The sequence below is a fragment of the Hemibagrus wyckioides genome, linkage group LG03 (assembly GCF_019097595.1).
Source record: "Hemibagrus wyckioides isolate EC202008001 linkage group LG03, SWU_Hwy_1.0, whole genome shotgun sequence".
Taxonomy (NCBI): Eukaryota; Metazoa; Chordata; class Actinopteri; order Siluriformes; family Bagridae; genus Hemibagrus; species Hemibagrus wyckioides.
In genome coordinates this window covers 25,877,970-25,897,713 of record NC_080712.1, presented here as the reverse complement: position 1 = coordinate 25,897,713, position 19,744 = coordinate 25,877,970, and the positions used below count along the sequence as shown (strand labels likewise).

Here is a 19,744-nt window from a genome sequence, read left to right as displayed (position 1 = left end):
CTCCCACTCATTCTGGTAGTGATAATTGATTAATTGATTCATTAATTGATTTGATTTTTTTAAAACACATCATAGGTTTATACTGTTATGCCATTACACCACAGAGCTTTTTTGCTGTATCTAAGAATTTGAGAAGAGCTTAAACAGAATCCCTTGTTCTTTTCAGGATGATACATGATCTGGAGAACCCACAGTTATCCTGTAATAAGGCACAGGCCAGCCAACAATACCGTAGTTCTCCCAGTAACCAATCCACATCCAGTGACCCAGGGCCAAGTGGCAGCACAACTTGGATTCATCAACCAGGATATGATGGGTATGTCATACAAACATGAATGCATGCTCACTTATTACTCATTTATTGCTTGTTTTAAAGCTCAACACAGTAACTCATGAAGAGTACCTGATTTAACTGTCATACAGTATCTCACAAAAATTTCATGTGACAACACTGAAGAAATGACACTCTGCTTCAATGTAAAGTATTGAGTGTACAGCCTGTATAAAAGTGTAAATTTGCTGTCCCCTCAAAACAACTCAACACACAGCCATTATTGTCTAAACCATTGGCAACAAAAGTGAGTACACCCCTAAGTGGAAATGTCCAAATTGGGCCCAAAGTGTCAATATTTTGTGTGACCACCATTATTTTCCAGCACTGCCTTAAGCCTCCTGGGCATGGAGTTCACCAGAGCTTCACAGGTTGCCACTCTTCCACTCCTCCATGATGACATCACAGAGCTGGTGGATGTTAGAGACCTTGCGCTCCCCCACCTTAGGGTTTAGGTCTGGAGACATGCTTGGCCAGTCCATCACCTTTACCCTCAGCTTCTTTAGCAAGGTAGCGGTTGTCTTGGAGGTGTGTTTGGGGTCGTTATCATGTTGGAATACTGCCCTGCGGCCCAGTCTCCAAAGGGAGGGCATCATGCTCTGCTTCAGTATGTCACAGTACATGTTGGCATTCATGGTTCCCTCAATGAACTGTAGCTCCCCAGTGCCGGCAGCACTCATGCAGGCCCAGACCATGACACTCCCACCACCATGCTTGACTGTAGGCAAGACACACTTGTCTTTGTACTCCTCACCTGGTTGCCGCCACACACGCTTGACACCATCTGAACCAAATAAGTTTATCTTGGTCTTATTGGACCACAGGACATGGTTCTGGCCATGTCCTTAGTTTGCTTATCTTCAGCAAACTGTATGTGGGCTTTCTTGTGGATCATCTTTAGTAGAGGCTTCCTTCTGGGACGACAGCCATGCAGACCAATTTGATGCAGTGTGTGGCGTATGGTCTGAGCACTGACAGGCTGACCCCCCCATCCTTTCAACCTCTGCAGCAATGCTGGCAGCACTCATACGTCTATTTCCCAAAGACAACCTCCGGATATGATGCTGAGCATGTGCACTCAACTTCTTTGGTCGACCATGGCGAGGCCTGTTCTGAGTGGAACCTGTCCTGTAAAACCACTGTATGGTCTTGCCCATGGTGCTGCAGCTCAGATTCAGTGTCTCTTCTTATAGCCTAGGCCATCTTTATGTAGAGCAACAATTCTTTTTTTTCAGATCCTCAGAGAGTTCTTTGTCATGAGGTGCCATGTTGAACTTCCAGTGACCAGTATGAGAGAGTGTGAGAGCGATAACACTAACAAGTCACATGACACCTGGGAGGGTAAATGGCTAATTGGGCCCAATTTGGACATTTTCACTTAGGGGTGTACTCACTTTTGTTGCCAACAATTTAGACATTAATGGCTGTGTGTTCAGTTATTTTGGGGGGACAGCAAATTTACATTGTTATACAGGCTGTACACTCATTACTTTACATTGTAGCAGAGTGTCATTTCTTCAGTGTTGTCACATGAAAAGATATAATAAAATATTTACAAAAATGTGAGGGGTGTACTCACTTTTGTGAGATACTGTATGTGTGTGTCTTAATACAATGAACAATAAACATTTCCATTAAAAATGTGAAATTCTCTTAAGAATCAATAAATAACAAATCTAAATAGGAGACAAATCTAAACAGGAGAGAAATATTAGAAAGAAAAGCTATTTCCTGTAATTTTATTTTTAATATTATATAAGATTTCTAAGGTTGTTTGGGAGTTTTACATTCTTCCTACATTTTATTATTCCTTCACACACACCAGTCACTAAACAAGTCATATAAACCAAAGCTGAAAATCTGTAACTCCCAAAATTAGCTGAGATGTCACCATGCATTGCTTTTAATGATTTTGATACTTGAATATTGAATCTGAATCTAATCGAACACTAACACCCTAAAAGCAGCATCTGTCATACAGCTAAGCTGAACCATTTTGCACTCTTTCAGCTAACACCGAAATGACAGTAAACTGAATAGCCTTGGGTTGGGTAACAAAGTGATGCATCACTGGATAGACAGATTTGGTACAGTATTGTCCTAAGTATCTTTGGGAGAAAAGAAAACATGCCCTTCCAATAAACCTTTAAGCGCTTGCGCACAAAGTAAATATACAGCACATTGGCTAGAGTTTTAGAATTAAATTGATCTGCCTGCTATATGTTCAATCTCTGGCTCAAGTATCACACCTTTACTAATGACATATGTAATCCCAAAACCAAAGTTGAACGCTTTTGGACAGCAATGGGTTTCAAAGCTTGCGTCATAAAATTATACATAGCAATTAGAATGTGATTGCAGTCAAAGCCCAGAGTAGTCACAGAGTTACTCTCTGAGCTAGTTGAAAGTAATTGAGGAGGCACAGCAAATAGTGTGAAATGCATTTTGCCTGACAAACAAATGAGAGTTGCAAGTCATTAAACAATGATGGACTGACATCTGTGATAGATGACCAAGTTGATGTACATAGCCTGTGCATGAACCATACATGTTCAGAATTTGACCCCACCAGGTCAAAGAGCAGTACTTGTATACTCTCTAAAACGTTTCAGAAAAGACATTGAGAAGATCATATATTCAAGAGTCCTTTTCTAGATTATAAATGGTCGGAGACCATCAGGGAGGGAGAAAGCTAAAGAGACAAAAAATCTAAAAATTAGAAAAGCTAAATTTCAAACTGATGGGTGGCAATTTATATAAAATGGTTAAGGACCCACTGAATGAAAAAAAAGCAGTACATCATTTCTGTTTCACTGGTCAAACATGATGATACAGGACACCAAGGACAACATTAGGTATTGCATCTTGCATGACATAGATTCACTTGGATAAACATGCTTCAGGATGTTAAAGAATATGCGTGTAAGCACTGCATAATAAACATAATCTCAGCACTCAAGGGAAGAGTATGCATCAACAAAAATGGAAAACTAATAATGTACTAGTAGTAGTACATTAGTAGATTAGTATCACAAATGACATCTCTCACAGATGACAAAATAGCCCTGACCTGTTGAGGCATGGACTCCACTAGACCCCTGAAGCTGTGCTGTGGTATCTGGCACAAAGATGTTAGCAGCAGATCCTTTAAGTTCTGTAAGCTATGAGGTGGGGCCTCCATGGATCGGACTTGTTTGTCCAGCACATCCCACAGATGCTCGAGTGGATTGAGATCTAGTGAATTTGGAGGCCAAGTCAACACCTCAAACTTGTTGTTGTGCTCATCAAACCATTCTTGAACCATTTTTGCTTTGTGGCATGGCACATTATCCTGCTGAAAGAGGCCACAGCCATCAGAGGATACCATTTCCATGAAAGGGTGTATGTGGTCAGCAACATGCTTAAGTAGGTGGTATGTGTCAAAGTAACATCCAGATGGATGGCAGGACCCAAGGTTGCCCAGCAGAACATTGCCCAAAGCATGACACTGCCTCCGCCAGCTTTCCTTCTTTCCATAGGGCATTCTGGTGCAATGTGTTCCCCAGGTAAGATGAGCACATGCACCCGACCATCCACGTAATATAAAACAAAATGTGATTCATTAAACCAGGTCCAGTTCTGATGCTCACATGCCCATTGTTTGTTCTTTTGTCAGTGCACAGGGGTCAGCATGGGCACCCTGACTGGTCACACATCAACTTTAATCGATCAGGCATAATATTATGAGCATTGACAGGTGACGTGATTAACATTGATTATCTCCTAATCATGGCACCTGTTAGTGGGTGGGATATATTAGTCAGCAAGTGAACATTTTGTCCTCAAAGTCGATGTGCTAGAAGCTGGGAAAATGGGCAAGCGTAAGGATTTCCGTGAGTTTGACAAGGGCCAAATTGTGATGGCTAGACCACTGGATCAGAGCATCTCCAAAACTGCAGCTTTTGGGGGGTGTTCCCGGTCTGCAGTTGTCAGTATCTATCAAAAGTGGTCCAAGGAAGGAACAGTGGTGAACCGGTGACAGGATCATGGGCAGTCAAGGCTTATTAATGCACCTGGGGAGTGAAGGCTGGCCCGTGTGATACGATCCAACAGACAAGCTACTGTTACTCAAATTGCAGAAGACGTTAATGCTGGTTCTGATAGAAAGGCATCAGAATACACAGTGCATCGCAATTTGTTGCGTATGGGGCTGCATAGTTGCAGACCAGTCAGGGTGCCCATGCTGACCCCTGAGCACCGCCGAAAGTGCCAACAATGGGCATGTGAGCATCAGAACTGGACCATGGAGCAATGGAAGAAGGTGACCTGGTCTGATGAATCACATTTTCACATTTGCATCGCTTACCTGTGGAACACATGTCTCCAGAATGCATTATGGGAAGAAGGCAAGCCAGCAGAGGCAGTGTCATGCTTTGGGCAATATTCTGCTGGGAAACCTTGTTCAATCAAACATCTGTGGTATGTGCTGGACAAACAAGTCCGGTCTATGGAGGACCCGACTTGTAATTTACAGGACTTAAAGGATCTGCTGCTAACATTTTTATGCCAGATACCACAGCACATCTTCAGGGATCTAGTGGAGTCCATGCCTCAAAGGGTCAGGGCTGTTTTAACAGCAAAAGGGGGACCAACACAATATTAGGCAGGTGGTCATAATGTTATGACTGATCGGTGTACACACGTTGCGTACATATTATTGTAGCAGAACTTGAGTTGAATATAGTGTAATGAGTTTTGGTGTTAATTTGCAGTACGTAACTGAAACAAGAACAATGTTTATGGCATGTCAAAACATTTCTAGAGTCTTAAAAAAGACACCAGACCTCTATGGGTTAAACATGGACACCGGGTCGGAATCCAGAACACTAACTGGAAAGCCTTTTCTATAACTGCAGGGCTTCGTAATAGAAAGCTTTGCCCCCAGCTGTAGGGTTTACTACTTGAGGAACCAACAAATAGATAGTTGTGATCAAAGTAGGCATGGCAGATAAAGTCTAACTGCTGCTTGTGTTGAAACAGAAAGACCATTCAGAGTTTCTCTGTAATTAGAAAGCTTACCTCTGGTTCTATGTTCTCCTAGTATAAGCACTTCTGGTTTGTCAGAATTAAGTATGAGGAAGTTATTAAGCATCAACTTTCTATAGTCCTTTACACATTCCTTATCATTAAGTTTTACATTCCATCTGGCTTTGCTGATACATATAATTGTGTGTCATCAGCATAATAGTCAAAGCTAAACCCATGTTTGCAAGTAATTTTACCTAAAGGTAGCATTTATAAGTAAAATGTATGGTGGCTGAGAAGTGCAAAACAAAATAACAAATCAGAAAACAAAAGAACGAATCCAAAAACACAACAACAGTTGTGTTGTATTTAGATAATCCAGAAAAGGTAGGTATAGATTGCAAATGGAATTCTTATTGCTGATTCGAAGAGACATCCGTCACTCTAGATATACATGAAGTACAGCTGGCTGTGGCAGTAGAAAGTTGATTGGCGGGTATATGAACGCAGCTCCGCTCTTATAACGCTCCTTATATCGTTTAATCTACAAAAGTTTGGTTTTCTAAACATGCATGCGTTATTTAGGTGTGTTTTTAGTTATTGCACATTAAACTTTAGATAAAAAGAGATTATTTTTACATGGGGCTTGACTGCTATTGATATATGTTTGAAGAAACATGTAATTAAGGGATCTAGTATGCAAGCTGATTGTTTTGAAGAGGAGATTAGTGAAATTTGATCGGTCTCTCAAAGGAAAGTGAATCATTCTAAAAGCTGTTCTCATATAGTAATTTTTCTGTCTATGGGATTAGCTATCATATTGTCAGGTTTTAAATTTATAGTCTGATTTTTTTGTGACATTTTTAATTTTGCCATTGAATTAATTCGTGAAGTTAATGCTGCTACATATTGATGGTGTGCACATGCTGTGATTTAATTCCTAGTTAATTTTGCTAGCTGTTAAATACTAGTTAGTGAAAGTGACTTTACTGAGTTCAGTTCCATATCCATATTTTTGGTAATGCCTAAGGTGTTTTTGCAAATACAAGTATGACTAAATGTACACAAGTATTGGTTAATCAGACATATACCAAATACCAATATCAGTAATGAAACAGGCCAAAGCATATGACAAGCATTGTATATCACCTTCACTTATTTGCATACCTCTGCAATATTAAATTATTAACACTTAATTGTCTTTGAGTACATAAAAGAAAACACTCTCAATAGTCAGAGTTGCCTCACTGAGTGTAACAAAACTGTTGGATATGCAAATCATATAACATCAGCTTCAGGAGAAAAGTCTTGAAAACAGCACTGTGTCAATTAAATTAGATACACCTTGCTAAAATTTTATGAATAAAATTTTAAAATACACTGAATTCAAGGATTTAACCCTGGGCACTAATCTTGCTGTGTACTTCCTTCAGGTGTCATTCACCTATATTGCATGAGCAGTCCTCTAATCCTCCTGCCCAAGTCATAGCAGGTGGTGGAAGTATGAAAGAGAAACAACCAGATAGGGCATGCTCTGCAGGTAAGATGCAATTATTGACAGAATTTTAAACAGCTCTCTGTTTGGCCATACTATGTATGAATTATATAGTAATATAGAAACTGTTGAAGTAGCAAATGCCACAGAGCCAGTAGCCATTCTTCTAGAACTGACAACTAATACTGATGGCACTGTATATAGATAGATGCTATAGCTTCATCTCTGTTTTATCATAGATATTAAGTGACTGTATCTTAGTGGGGGTTTTGTGTTCTTCCTCATCTAGAGGCCAAGTGGCACACTCAATCTACAAAGATCCTCAACTCTTTGAATGAGAGAGGCCAGGACTCACCCAACAGACTGGCCAGGGTGAGTTTCATTCTGACTAGTACTATAAACTACTTACATTTTTTACCTTTGCCCTAAATGTTACAGCATGTTTACGTTTACAGCATTTGGCACATGCGCTTATTCAGAGCAACTTACAAAAGTGCTTTGAAGTCTAAATACACACACTTAAATACAACCTAATGCTGGTTCGTTAGCTCAGGAACTAAGAGTACTGTCAGTATAAAAGTAGTATGAAAAAAGCACACAAAAATAGATTTTTAAATAAAATAGAACTTCATGAAGTGGTATGTCTTTTAAATAGGAATTCTTTAAATACAGACAGTGGCTCAGCTGTCTCAGAGTGAGTCATGCATCGTCATCCTTCATGCAGTGGAACCATTGGAACAGGTGTGATCATAACAGAGGGAAAACGGGCACTCGATCAGTGCTGGGTCAGGCAAAAACTTGTGACTCTTCTCCAAAAATCACAATCATCACCTGGATCAGCCCAAAAAAATCTGATTCAGAAAGCTTCCATTAATGAAGATACAGATTTTTCCATTGGCACGTTCACTGGTATTTTCCATTTGATGAACCTGGCACCAGTGGGCTTGACAAAGTAGGAGTATTGTTCAATCTTGGTGTGAAGATGAAGAAATTTTTATCAGCAGTATTGGACACAGACAAATAGGAAGGTTATATACATTTCCTTTTAAGTTCACTAATACAGTCCCTGTAAGATTCAGTAAGTTTCTGAGCACATAAATGTCCATTACAGGCTTCAAATTCTTGTACTGATTCATCAAATTAGTGACTTCCCTCATTATCAAATATTCACAAGCGACTGGAGTGAATTGGGTGAACGGAGACACAGGAACAGCCTCTCTCCATGGATTCAGGGGACTGAGGTTGCATGCTCTGTCAGGTTAATTAATCAGAAATGTTGCCATCTTTCATGAGGTGGAGCCATTGGTTTAGGGTGTGATCAGTCCAGAGGGTAAAGGGGTGCCCCAGCAGGTAGTTCTGGGGGATAAGGATTACCCACTTTATGGCTAGACACTTCTTCTCAATCATGCTGTACATACTCTCTCTTGCTTGCGGATGATGTATAGCATGGGGTGCTTCCCCCCTCCACCACCTGGGACAAAACTGATACACTGGCTCTCACTTTTAGTGAGATCAGTCAGCAAACTGGTGGCATCCGAAAAATAAGGCGAAACCTCTAATATCCAGCCAAGACTAGGAATTGCTTCACCCCCTTTTTTTGTTCATGGGTCTCAGGCAAGTCACAATCGTTGCAGTCTTATGCATTTGGAGATGCACCTGTCCGTGGCCCAAGTAGAAGGCCAGATACCCTACTTCTACAATCCAGTTGCACACTTCTTTGTGTTTGCTGTGAGAGAAAAAGAGAATAACAAATAATAGCAGTTTTAATTTAAAAAAAAGCTACTTGCCAGCCAACTGAGAGGTGCGCAAGCAATTTATCAAATAAAACCACAAAACAGCCACTTGCTAACTTATTCCAAACGAGATTTATGCTCTGGATTGTTGATCTGATGGTCGGGTTCAAGCCCCAGCACCACCAAGATGCCACTTTTGGCCCCTGAGCAAGGCCCTTAACCCTCTCTGTTCCAGAGGTTCTGCATCATGGCTGACCCTGTGCTCTGACCCCAACCTTCAAAGTTGAGTTAAGTGCTCTGAATAGCACACAACCTTTAACGCACCACCTTTTGCCTGACCAGTCTGATACTGATACTGCTGATCTCCTGGGATTTTCATACACAACAGTCTATCAAGTTTACATCAACAAAAGAACACCCAGTCAGTATAGGATATGCAGGATTTTTTTTTTTTTTTACTAATATTTAATTGTCCAGTTGAAGACAGCAATGTGTGCTGTTGCTGCCCATGCACATCATGGTCTGGTCAATGTTTATTCTAAGATAATTTTCTTATCACCAAACTTGTAAATAGTGATTATTTTAGTAGTTATTTTATTCTTCATGGCATCTCAAACCAATCTGGCCATTTTTCTTTGAACTTTTTGAACTTTCATCAGGAACTGTAGCTCACTCATTGTTTTTGTTTTTCACACATTTCTGTGTAAACTCTTGAAATTCCCAGGACATCAGCAATTTCTGAAAAATTCACCCAAACCATCCAACAACCATGCTACAATCATAGAGACCATAACATTTTAAAGTTTCCCAATTATTATGGTTTATAATATTCAGTTCATTCATTTGGCCAGATAAGGATATCCAGAGTAATTTATAAGTAATTTAAACTTTCCCTGGTCCCTGAGCCTCAACACATGAGAACAGCCAACTGTCAGGAACAGCTGGACAGTTCCCTGCCAGGCCCAGAGAGGGCGCTGGCAGGTGAACCTTGGAAGCCTGCTTCTTTGTGTGTCTTTTGTTACGCCCTTCCTATTGTTCCTATCCTGATTGTGTCACCTGTATCCCATTAGCCCTAATGTCTACCCCTATAAATAGGGATCCTTGTGTTTGTGTCCTTGTCCATGATTGTTGTCTGTACCGTGGTTTCTGTTGGGGTTTTGTTTGCTAGGTTCCATGTCCAAGCTAAGGTCTAGGTTTTGTTTTGTTTAGTTTAGTTAACCACGCCATGTCTAGTGTTACGTTTGTTTCCCTATGTCGCGTCTTAAATGTAATAAAAGCAGTGCTTCGCTGAATCCTGCGCATGGGTCTCATTACACCGTGTGCTGGCGTGCGCACACACACCACGGGCGTCTGGGGTCGAGCCCCGCATAGGGCGGGGGTCCCAGACGTTACACCAACATTCATACACGTTCTTTTAATATATGGAGATGGATATGCAAACAACTGGAAATTTATTATCAGCAATAAATATATTTGTTTGTGTGTTTACCAGGTTGGAGATAAGACCTCCAGCCACTCCAGCACACTGTCAAGTACTGCCTCTAGCAGCAATAGTGATGAGAAGCACTTTGGTTCAGGTGACCTGATGGACCAAGAATTGTTGGGCATCACCTACAGCAAAGGAGCTTCTACAGACAGTGGAATAGATACAACACCTTGCTGTGCACCAGTTCCCGCGGGGAATCCCCTTTCTGTTATGGCACATGTGGTGCTAGAAAACCAGGCAGCAGTGGACTGGAGCCACACTTGGACCCAGGAGCATCCAGAGAACAGAGATGAAAAACCTGTACAGCTGTACCTGCCTCAGAGTTATATCATGACCAGACACACAGGCATGGACAGAAGCATGTTAGACCTGAAAGATTTCTCATCACACAATAGGTGATAGAGGCATTAATTAAATTTTATTTAATATAGCTATTCTTTTTATTTGTATATTACTATGATCACTTTGAACTGAATAGCTTTATTGTTTAATAAATATAAAAAGTAATAGTAAAAAAGCATGGATAAGATTGTGCTTGCGTTTTCATATGATAATTTTCTTAATTTTAATAAATTAACAATTTACCTGAATGAGTCTACCTGTTCCCATCAACGATTCAGACCCTTGAAGCTTCTTATTCAGCTATACTTAAAACAGCTGACCAGGATCAAAGTCATTTTGTATCGTAAAAAACACTAAAAAATAAATGCCTGTACTATTTTGATCTTGAGAGGTCAAATAGCCCATTTAGTTAGCAGTATTCTTTAGATAGACCTATGATTTTTTCTTTGACCTGCATCACATCAAAGTATGACTTTTTACCTGAAGTTGCAGCTGTACTTTAGGCTCCATTTGGCTCTGTGTACTCTACAGACAGCTGTACCTGGTGGAGGCAGCGTGTCATGTCCAAGAAGGAGATAGAGAGAGGAGAGTAAGGGAGCAGTCAGACATGACAAATGAATATCCGAAGGTTATGCTTACAGAAAGCCTGCCTGGAGAGGAGGTCTGCAAAAAGGTAAACTAATTTAATTTTTTTATACCCATCATCAGCTGAAGCATGCATCTCACCATTAATTTCTGTTTCATTAACATTTAGGCCAGTCCTTTTTCACAAAACAATACTGCAAAGAAAACTTATTAATGAAGTAATGTTTTAAATCTCATCCAATATTTGCATTCACTCAGAAATTCATAATGCTAGTGGGATTGTCAAGCACATGTATTCCAACTTGACATCTACTTTATATTATCTGACTCAAAAATTATAAAGAAATATCTGGCCCCAGTATATACTAACACTTGATCCACAATTCTTATTAACTCTGATCCACATTCCTAGTCACTGTACTCAGACCAGTCCAGAATTTGTTTTCTGCCATAAATCGACTACAAATCCTTCCTCCAAGATGCCTGAATGCAATTAATTTTCCACAAACATGTGGCAGTCATTGTAGGCTGAATCAGTAATGTGTACTGGTGATGGTGATAATTGGACTGCAATGCTTAATGATTCAATTCCATCAAACCTTTTCAGCTGAGTGGAGGCATTGTTCAGGAATCCTGTCATCCGATTTGCACTCAGGTGCAGCTAAGGTCAGTTGGCAGATATGGGCTCTGGAAAGATCATGTTTGTCTTTGCAGCAGAATATTTCTGTAGTGCTCATATCCATCAACTGCTTCCTCTACCTTTGTCTAAGCTGTTTTTATTTCTTGTATTGGTTTGCTCTTTACTTTTAAAAGGATCAAATTGACAAACACAGAATCCTTTAAATGTAAAAACAAACAAATGTTTAATTGGTAGTACAATGAAACCTCATAGCATGTTGGAACCACTTGACCTTTGAAGTTGAAAAGTGTACTGCATGGTGACTACGCTCTGGACTTGGAAGAGCAGTAATGTGAATGCTGAGCCGGGAGCAAGACAGAGTCACATGAAAGTGGCACTTGAGACTGAAACTGGTTCCCTTTTAAAGGGAACTTGACACTGTGTCATGGCTCAACACTATGGTAACACCTCTCTGCTGAGTGGTGTTTGAAGGTCTGTGTGGAAACACGCCAAACCTATTGGCTTAAGGACGAAGCAAAGCACAGTAGCAAGACCATAAAAGGGAATCTACATCACATCACTCCCCTCTGAAATCTCCACTGTCAGTTTTGCTGTTTTTTCCAGCCAGGCATCTGCAACATGGGGGTCAGGTCAGATTATCGACAGGTATCAGAAGGTGGCGGCATTTAAGGAATTAATTCCCCACTACACCCAGGAGCCATGGCCTTCCTCCAGTTGCCTTTGGTCTCAGTCTAGCTCTCTGACACTGGAGAGGAAGGCTAGCATCGCTAACCGGGCCACCCAGTCCATTGCTTCATTGGTACAGTGCTGGAATTCCTGCAGACTCCCCTTGCTAAGGGTATAACACCCTCCATTTTAAAAGGGTATATGGCAGCCCTATGGCATTCGTGGGGAGGCACCCACTGGTCTTTCGGGGCAGTGCCTTATCTTAGGCAGTGTCTGGTCTTAGGGCTCACTCTACTATAAGTATTGCCTCATCCAGTGACCTGGCTAGAGGTGTTCCTTCTGTGATATCTGCGCTGCGGCAGGCTGGACGTCTCCACACACGTTATTCAGGTTTTATAGCTTGGATTTGTATGCCACCTCATGGTTCCACATCCTACAGGGTTAGCTGATGTTCTGCTCACGTGGTTCCCTGTGCTGCTCTGCTCTCCCAGCATGTGCCTGCATTAGTATTGATGCTCCCATGGCGTCAAGCTATGACATAGTGTCGAGTTCCATCGAAAGGGAACTACACCAGGTTACGTATGTAACCCAATTCCATGAAAAGGAAATCAGACGCTGTGCCGCATGCCACACACCAAGCATCAACGTCTTCAGACAAGTAAAACCTCGAGTGATGTGATGTAGATGCCCTTTGATGGTTTTGCTGGTATGCTTCACTTTGTCACATGACCTCCTTAAGCCAATAGATTGACGTGTTTTCACACAGAGCTTCAAACACTAACTGAAAACACATTAACTAAAAATAATGCTGATTGTAAGCATGCCGTCCAGTACTGCAGATGGGGCTTAGAGTAAACTCTGAAAAAACAAAGGAAAACTTGGAACATATAAAAAGAAAATAAATGATATTAACTGACTGCTCTCTGATACAGGGAACATGGAGGTTGTGAAAATATTGATGAATGTTTTTAACAATGTCATGACAGACTTTGCAAATCAGGGCAATGATGAGGAATGTGTGAATTAAAATGAGCCCCAAAATGAGCCATTTTGAACAATTCATGATGGATGTTGAAAAATGGTTGCAAGAAGATTCACAAATTGGCTATACTGATGCATCAGCAATGTTATTTGGATGTGAAGTTCATTCTGAGTGCAGTGTTTTGGTTGTTCTGCCTAACAGTTCAAGAGTCCAATCATCCAATAAATGAGTCTTTAGCACAGAAAAAGAGCTGTTCTGAGGCATGTGCAGCATTATAGCAGAAAAAAATCCATGGAAATGAATATGGTCCATCTTAAAACAAAGGAACTTAAAATCAAGGAAAGAAAAACACATGATATTTTTATATTTCTGTAAAGCTGCTTTGAGACAGTGACCATTGTTGAAAGGGCTATACAAATAAAATTGAATTGAATTCCTTCAACAACCAAAATTAAAGGGTATGACCAGTATGAGCTGTCTTCCCAGTTGCATACAGTACAGCCTGTAATACAAACTGATGCCATGAATGAATATTACAAGGAGAGTCAATGGCTGCCATGAGCCAAATGCACACAAAGACTGGAGGCAAAAAGGCTGCTTAAAGAAACTTTTGGGGATTATGTGAGTGTCAAATGCCTACATAGACAAGGCACTAAATTGGTCAAATATTAAGACCATTTGTAATAAAGAACACAGACAAGCCTTATATGTACATGCTCTTTTATCAAAGGTTTGCTGCAATGTAATGCAATATCTTAATAAAATGCATGAATTTGATACTGTACAAAGAAGTAATGATGTCAGTTCCAGAACGTGAATTGCTGCATTGCTGCATCCACCGGATCCACTAACTTTTTTTATAAAGTTTTTTTAAAAAGTTTTTATAAAGACAAATGTTTTACTAGAAGACGCATTTTTTCAACTGTAGGATCAGTATATGATACACTAGGCCTTCTTGCGCCATGTTTCCTGAATGGCTAGCACATCTTGCAACTGCTTTCTTGAATGAAATATGAAATATATCAAGACTGTTCCAGAAATATTATGGAATCTTCACAAAGGTGGCTTTTGGATCACCTATATATCAACAAATGCATGAACCCAAAGATGTTTTGCCAAATCAAATCTATTCAACTCTGTAATTTCTCAGAAACTGTGTCACACTGGTAATAGCAAAGGCAGGATTTACACCTTAAAAAAGAGTTCCCAGACAGGTAGTTGTAGCTGCTACACTTGCATCATGCAATGACAGAAGGTTGAAAGAGGAACAGCAAAAGAACCTGGATTAATCAGTATTCTGGGGAGACAGTGTCACTGTACTGAAATACATGAATGGTGGCTGTTTATTCAAAGCCAGTGTTGCTACCAGACTTTCTGTCAACAGCATTTTTCTATTGAGACATGCAGGGCTTTGGGTGTGTATGTGCATGCTTGTAAGGATAAGTTGCAGAATAGAATAAGGTTGTGGTGATTTTTAAAGGACAGAGATATTGGTGGAAACAAAATTTACCTCAAAAATACCTTTAACTCTTTTTAATATCCTTACTTCAAAAAGTACCACTAAAAGATTAAGCAGAGATCCAAAATTAACACAACAGATTAACAGTTGAAGCCTAAGTCCAAAAAAATAAATAAATAATAAAAAATCAAGTCAAATGAAAAAGCGCAAGGGCAGAATTTTTTCAGGTAGCATCCAAAATCTATATTGTCCAAAATCCTAAAACAGAGAAGACCCAGCAATGCTAACATAAAATGCAAACCTACACCCTATGATGGAGTATAGGACCATGAGAGTGGTAGGAACATTGTGCCTACAAATATTTTGATGTTCCTGATGATCTCACAAAACAGAGATGGCTACTGTATGACACCACTGCTGGATCAAAAGTCTGTGCAAATGTAAATGGTCACAGGTGTATCAGTATTGGTGATTTCCGAAACAGTTCATAAATAAAAGCTACAACATTTTATGCAAAAGAATTTGATTCAGAAAATGGCACGACTATACAAGTAAAAAGAGCTAAACAGTCAGGAACATCACCTAATGTTATATTGTTCACACAAACTGATCCACTCATACCAGTGTATTGTCTTTTATGGAAGAAGAGGGGAGATGACAAGAAGCTTAAAGCATTTGTTGGCGAGAAGAAATGAGCTCACAGTTTAGTCTAGTTGCTTCTTGTGGAAGTTATATATAGTTATATCACAGATGGCTTTGGTATGTGTAATGATGTCACACAGCAGAATATGAAACCAGTAAAATATAAATTCTACTTACTTTAACCTGTATGATAATACTTAAATTTATATGAAATTTACTTAATTTAATTGAAAGGGAATATATTTATGCACACTGTAAGTAGCCAGATTCATTCCATGTGTTTTCTCTGACCCATTTTACTCTGACCAGTAAAGAATATCCTGTGAGCTTACATAATTTCAGCATGTGTTCATTTGGCTTACTCATGACTTTCACATATTTTATATAATAGTAATCTAAGAAAAAATATACACTCACACGAGAAACATTTTTGCCCTTCCTAATTTTTCTTTAAAATATTAGTTAACCCTAACCCATTCCACCCATCATCCAACCTTCCATTAATCTTAAAATCACCCTTCAGAAGCTAACAAGATTATTATTATTTATTATTATTATTATTATTATTATTATTATTATGTTTACCATTATTTGTTTTTTGTCCCACAGCCTATTCTTTTTTCAGATCTGCAGTCTGTCAGTCATGCCTAATACATACCATAACATTGACACATGTTCGTGTTGTGTCAAAAAACATATCTACCCCCATTTGTTTTGTCTTCACAGTTAATGCAAATTCTCATTATGTTATGATCATTAGCATTGATAGCCCTCTATGCAGCACTGCCTAGACATCACTCTTCTACGTTCCACCCTCACCATCACTCACTGGTTCATGACTCAACTGCATGTGTTATGGGTTATGTCTGACTGGCCAGCTACTCCATAGGCATCAGCAAAAGGTAGAATTAATATGGCCTTACCATGCTCTCTGTCTGTGTAGTTAATGCAATTTCTTATGTAAGTTATATCTGTTTGTCTTTAATCAGGCTTTGGTCCCTGAAATGCCACTTCCTTGCCGTGTGCTGTACCGCACTCTGTCAGAAGAGAGTATGTGCAGTAATCGCAAAGGCTCATCCTATGCCAGCTCCCGTAGCTCAGTGCTTGACCAGGTTCTACCGAATGATATATTGTTCAGCAGCACTCCACCTTACTGCAGCACTCTCCCTCCTCGCATTGGCCACAGCCAGCCTGTTTCCAACCTCCGGAGTGAGTACCTTTTAATTCTATTTATTTTTGTGTGTGCTGTGTGCATATATATACAGTACAGTATGTATATATATATATATATATATATATATATATATAATATAAATGAGAGGCTGTATAGGGCATAATACATACTTTCTCACACATACACTACCATACCATCACTAAAATAATTAGCATTCATACTCTGGAGACCCTAACTGTTCACTGCAAATTCCATTAAATTCTTCATTACCACAAACTGAATTCCATTTCTCACTGTGTCTCACTGTGCACAATTCCTTGACAGATATTTTTTGAGGATAGATAGATAGATAGATAGATAGATAGATAGATAGATAGATAGATAGATAGATAGATAGATAGATAGATAGATAGATAGATAGATAAAAATATTGTTTGGAATTGATCCTTTCGACTCCATCTACAGTAGGTTAATTAACTATTTCAGCATATCCTTTTGTAATTTATTCTATATGCCCCATAGGCATATAGATGGGAACCATATGCTGAGGTGGAGGATGGTCTTTCATGGTTGTGTGGATGGCTTTAGTCGGGGTTAAATAACTACAGTGTCATTGCTGGACACAGTGTCCAAAATCAGAGGATAAAATGGTTGTGAGCAGAGTATCATTCCACTTCAGTAACCTGTTTAGCTTCATAGAAAATGAAGGCATATTGGTCTCCACCTGCCAAGAGTCCAGAGTTCTAAAATCAGTGGAACAACTACGGATCATCTACACAGGGAAGACAAATCCCTCTCCAACTGTGGCAGAGAGGGGTCCTTATGAGTACTGGAGCTGGTAACATAGCAATTGACAATATTTTTACAGAAATCAAGATCTTGGGATTTAATGAAGACATGCCTCTTTTTTCTTTTCTTTTATTTTGTTTCAGTAAATGTTTTTAAGGTCAGTTGAACAGGGTTCAAGAGGCATTAGACCTACTGAGTGATGATGGTAACCATGTCATACGGGTATTTTTAGGCCTGATTTATTTTCTTAGTGAACAGTAACAAAGCTGATCAATGGAGAGTTCAGAAGTATAAATAAACATTGTACACAAATATTACTATACCCTCTACATTGGCATGTTGGGATCATCTATGCCTGACCGGTGTTCCTGTTAGTAGGCAAAATTCTAAGTAATTCACCAGTTATATCTGCAATTACCTCACTTGTTTAACCCTGTAAGACCCAAATATAAAAAAAAATGAGCAAAATTTTTTTTGACCTCCCAGATATTGTTTTAGGAGGCCTCTGATGTAGAAATTAAAGATTTTTTACATTTTAGTAAGTTTTTAGTGAAATGTTGTAATATTGCAATGTTGGGCCTAGTTGTGAGCAAAATTTCTGTATTTGTACTCACTTTGTCTGAACAGATATACAGAACATTTAAGCATTCATTTGCAGGGTTGATTGCTTACTTAGCCCCATAACAGTATATATCATGAGTAATAAATACACAACTATCATAGTTTTATGAATAAACATTTATTAATAAAAAATATTGGAAAAAATTGTATTTACAAAACTTTTTCATTTTGGACTACAGCAATCACATCCTGCACACTGAATAGATGACCTTTCTGCACTGGTGGCATTCTGAAATGGAAAAAGTAAAAAAAAAAAAAATTAAATATGTGAATAATACATATGGGTCTTATAGTGTAGTAGATAAACTGAAAGAATAGACAGGGTGGTAGACCATGTGTCGAGGGTAGAGATCTAAGTATTATCCATTAAAGTATTATCATTTCAATGCAAATGCTAATCAAAACTCCACTACATTCAAACAGTACTGTCTGGCTGACCTATTATGCTCTCTATGCACATGCACCCCCCCCCAGAGCACTTACAGGTTCACATTCAAGACCATTCACACCTGTCCCTGAACAATGCAACAGGCATCCCCCCCAAAAAATCCAGAACATTCAGAGCCTGATGCTACAAACTGCTACTTGATCAACACTCATAAAAAAATCTCAGGATCATTTAGAAGTTAAAAAACAAACAAAAAACTACAAAGATACAGGGAATTTCAGATACTGCTATAGATGATGGAGTTAATACGACATACAATTTATTCCTGTGTTTAATTATGGTCTAAACTAAACTAAGTAAAAATTTAACAGAAAAGCACATTTAGAACTTACAGTGAATCATCTAACACTTTAAATTTGTACTACAATTTTTTCAAGTTGTGACCATGTGAGAAGTGCAGTGTCCTTACTGTATGTAAGGTGTAAGGAGCACAGGCTATTTTGACCACCACTCTGGCCCAACGTTGTAGAATTGCAACATAGACATAACAAGCTCTAAATCAAATTTGATGAATATTTTCCAAAGTAACTAAATATGTGTGTGTTCTAGACATTGTAATAAACACAAAAAAATATTTAAGGAGTTTTACTTACTTGACAAATCCAGTCATGCAAAAAAAGGAGATGAGCTCAACGCGAAGTTTGCAGGTAGAGTAAGTTCATGGCCAGATGACTGGACCTATAAACACTTCTTCTATCCAAAAGCATTGTGAGGACAAACAATAGGACCCATTAACTATGTAAATGTGGTATTGAGAAAAAAAAAACATTTGCAGGCCTTTTTTTAAGAATTGTTAAAAGTGATGTTGTAATTCTGCAACAGTGGGCTTTACAGGGTTAACAATGTCATTGTTGAAAGGTAGACAGCATAGTCATCATTGCTGGTTGATTGAATGATTGAATAGTAATTGTCAGTGGTATCTCTGTGACTGGATGTTGTAGTGTCAACCTCAGCACAGCTGTCATCTGAATCAGTGCTGTCAAACTCACTGGCATAATGCATTCCCTAGCCCCTTAATCTAATCATCATAACTGAATAACTAACCCTAATACCCTAATGCTTACTTTTACCATATTACCTTTTACCTAGCCTAATTCTGAGCCTAACCCTGATCCTAACCCTAAACCCAAGTCTTAACCCTGATGGTTAAAATCCTTTAAAGTTGTAGGTTGTAATCTTTTTCTTCTTTTAGAAGGGTTTTGCATTTAAATATACCAGTTCAGTGAGAATATGGATGTACTATAATTGCATTTGCATTCTCTTTTGGGTGGAATTTCTGAACAGTAGTTCCCAGGCTGCATTGATTTGCTGGAGGTCTGATTGAGTTTGGAGTGATGGAGGAGGATG

General features: G+C 39.1%; 1 protein-coding gene across 10 annotated transcripts in view; it reads left to right on the top strand.

Moving 5' to 3' along the window:
• Positions 1-19,744, top strand: part of LOC131351347 (signal-induced proliferation-associated 1-like protein 2) — a 110,154-nt gene that overhangs the window by 74,286 nt on the left and 16,124 nt on the right. For 5 of the 10 annotated variants that reach the window (XR_009204377.1, XM_058386753.1, XM_058386752.1 and 2 more), the window contains 6 exons: positions 167-316; positions 6,769-6,875; positions 7,120-7,202; positions 10,056-10,444; positions 10,923-11,064; positions 16,355-16,574. Coding sequence is in view for 8 of the 10 variants with exons in the window: in XM_058386753.1 (XP_058242736.1) it covers positions 167-316; positions 6,769-6,875; positions 7,120-7,202; positions 10,056-10,444; positions 10,923-11,064; positions 16,355-16,574 (1,091 nt within the window). In the remaining 2 variants the exon portion in view is untranslated. The other 5 variants (XR_009204378.1, XM_058386757.1, XM_058386759.1 and 2 more) reach the window with 5 other exon arrangements.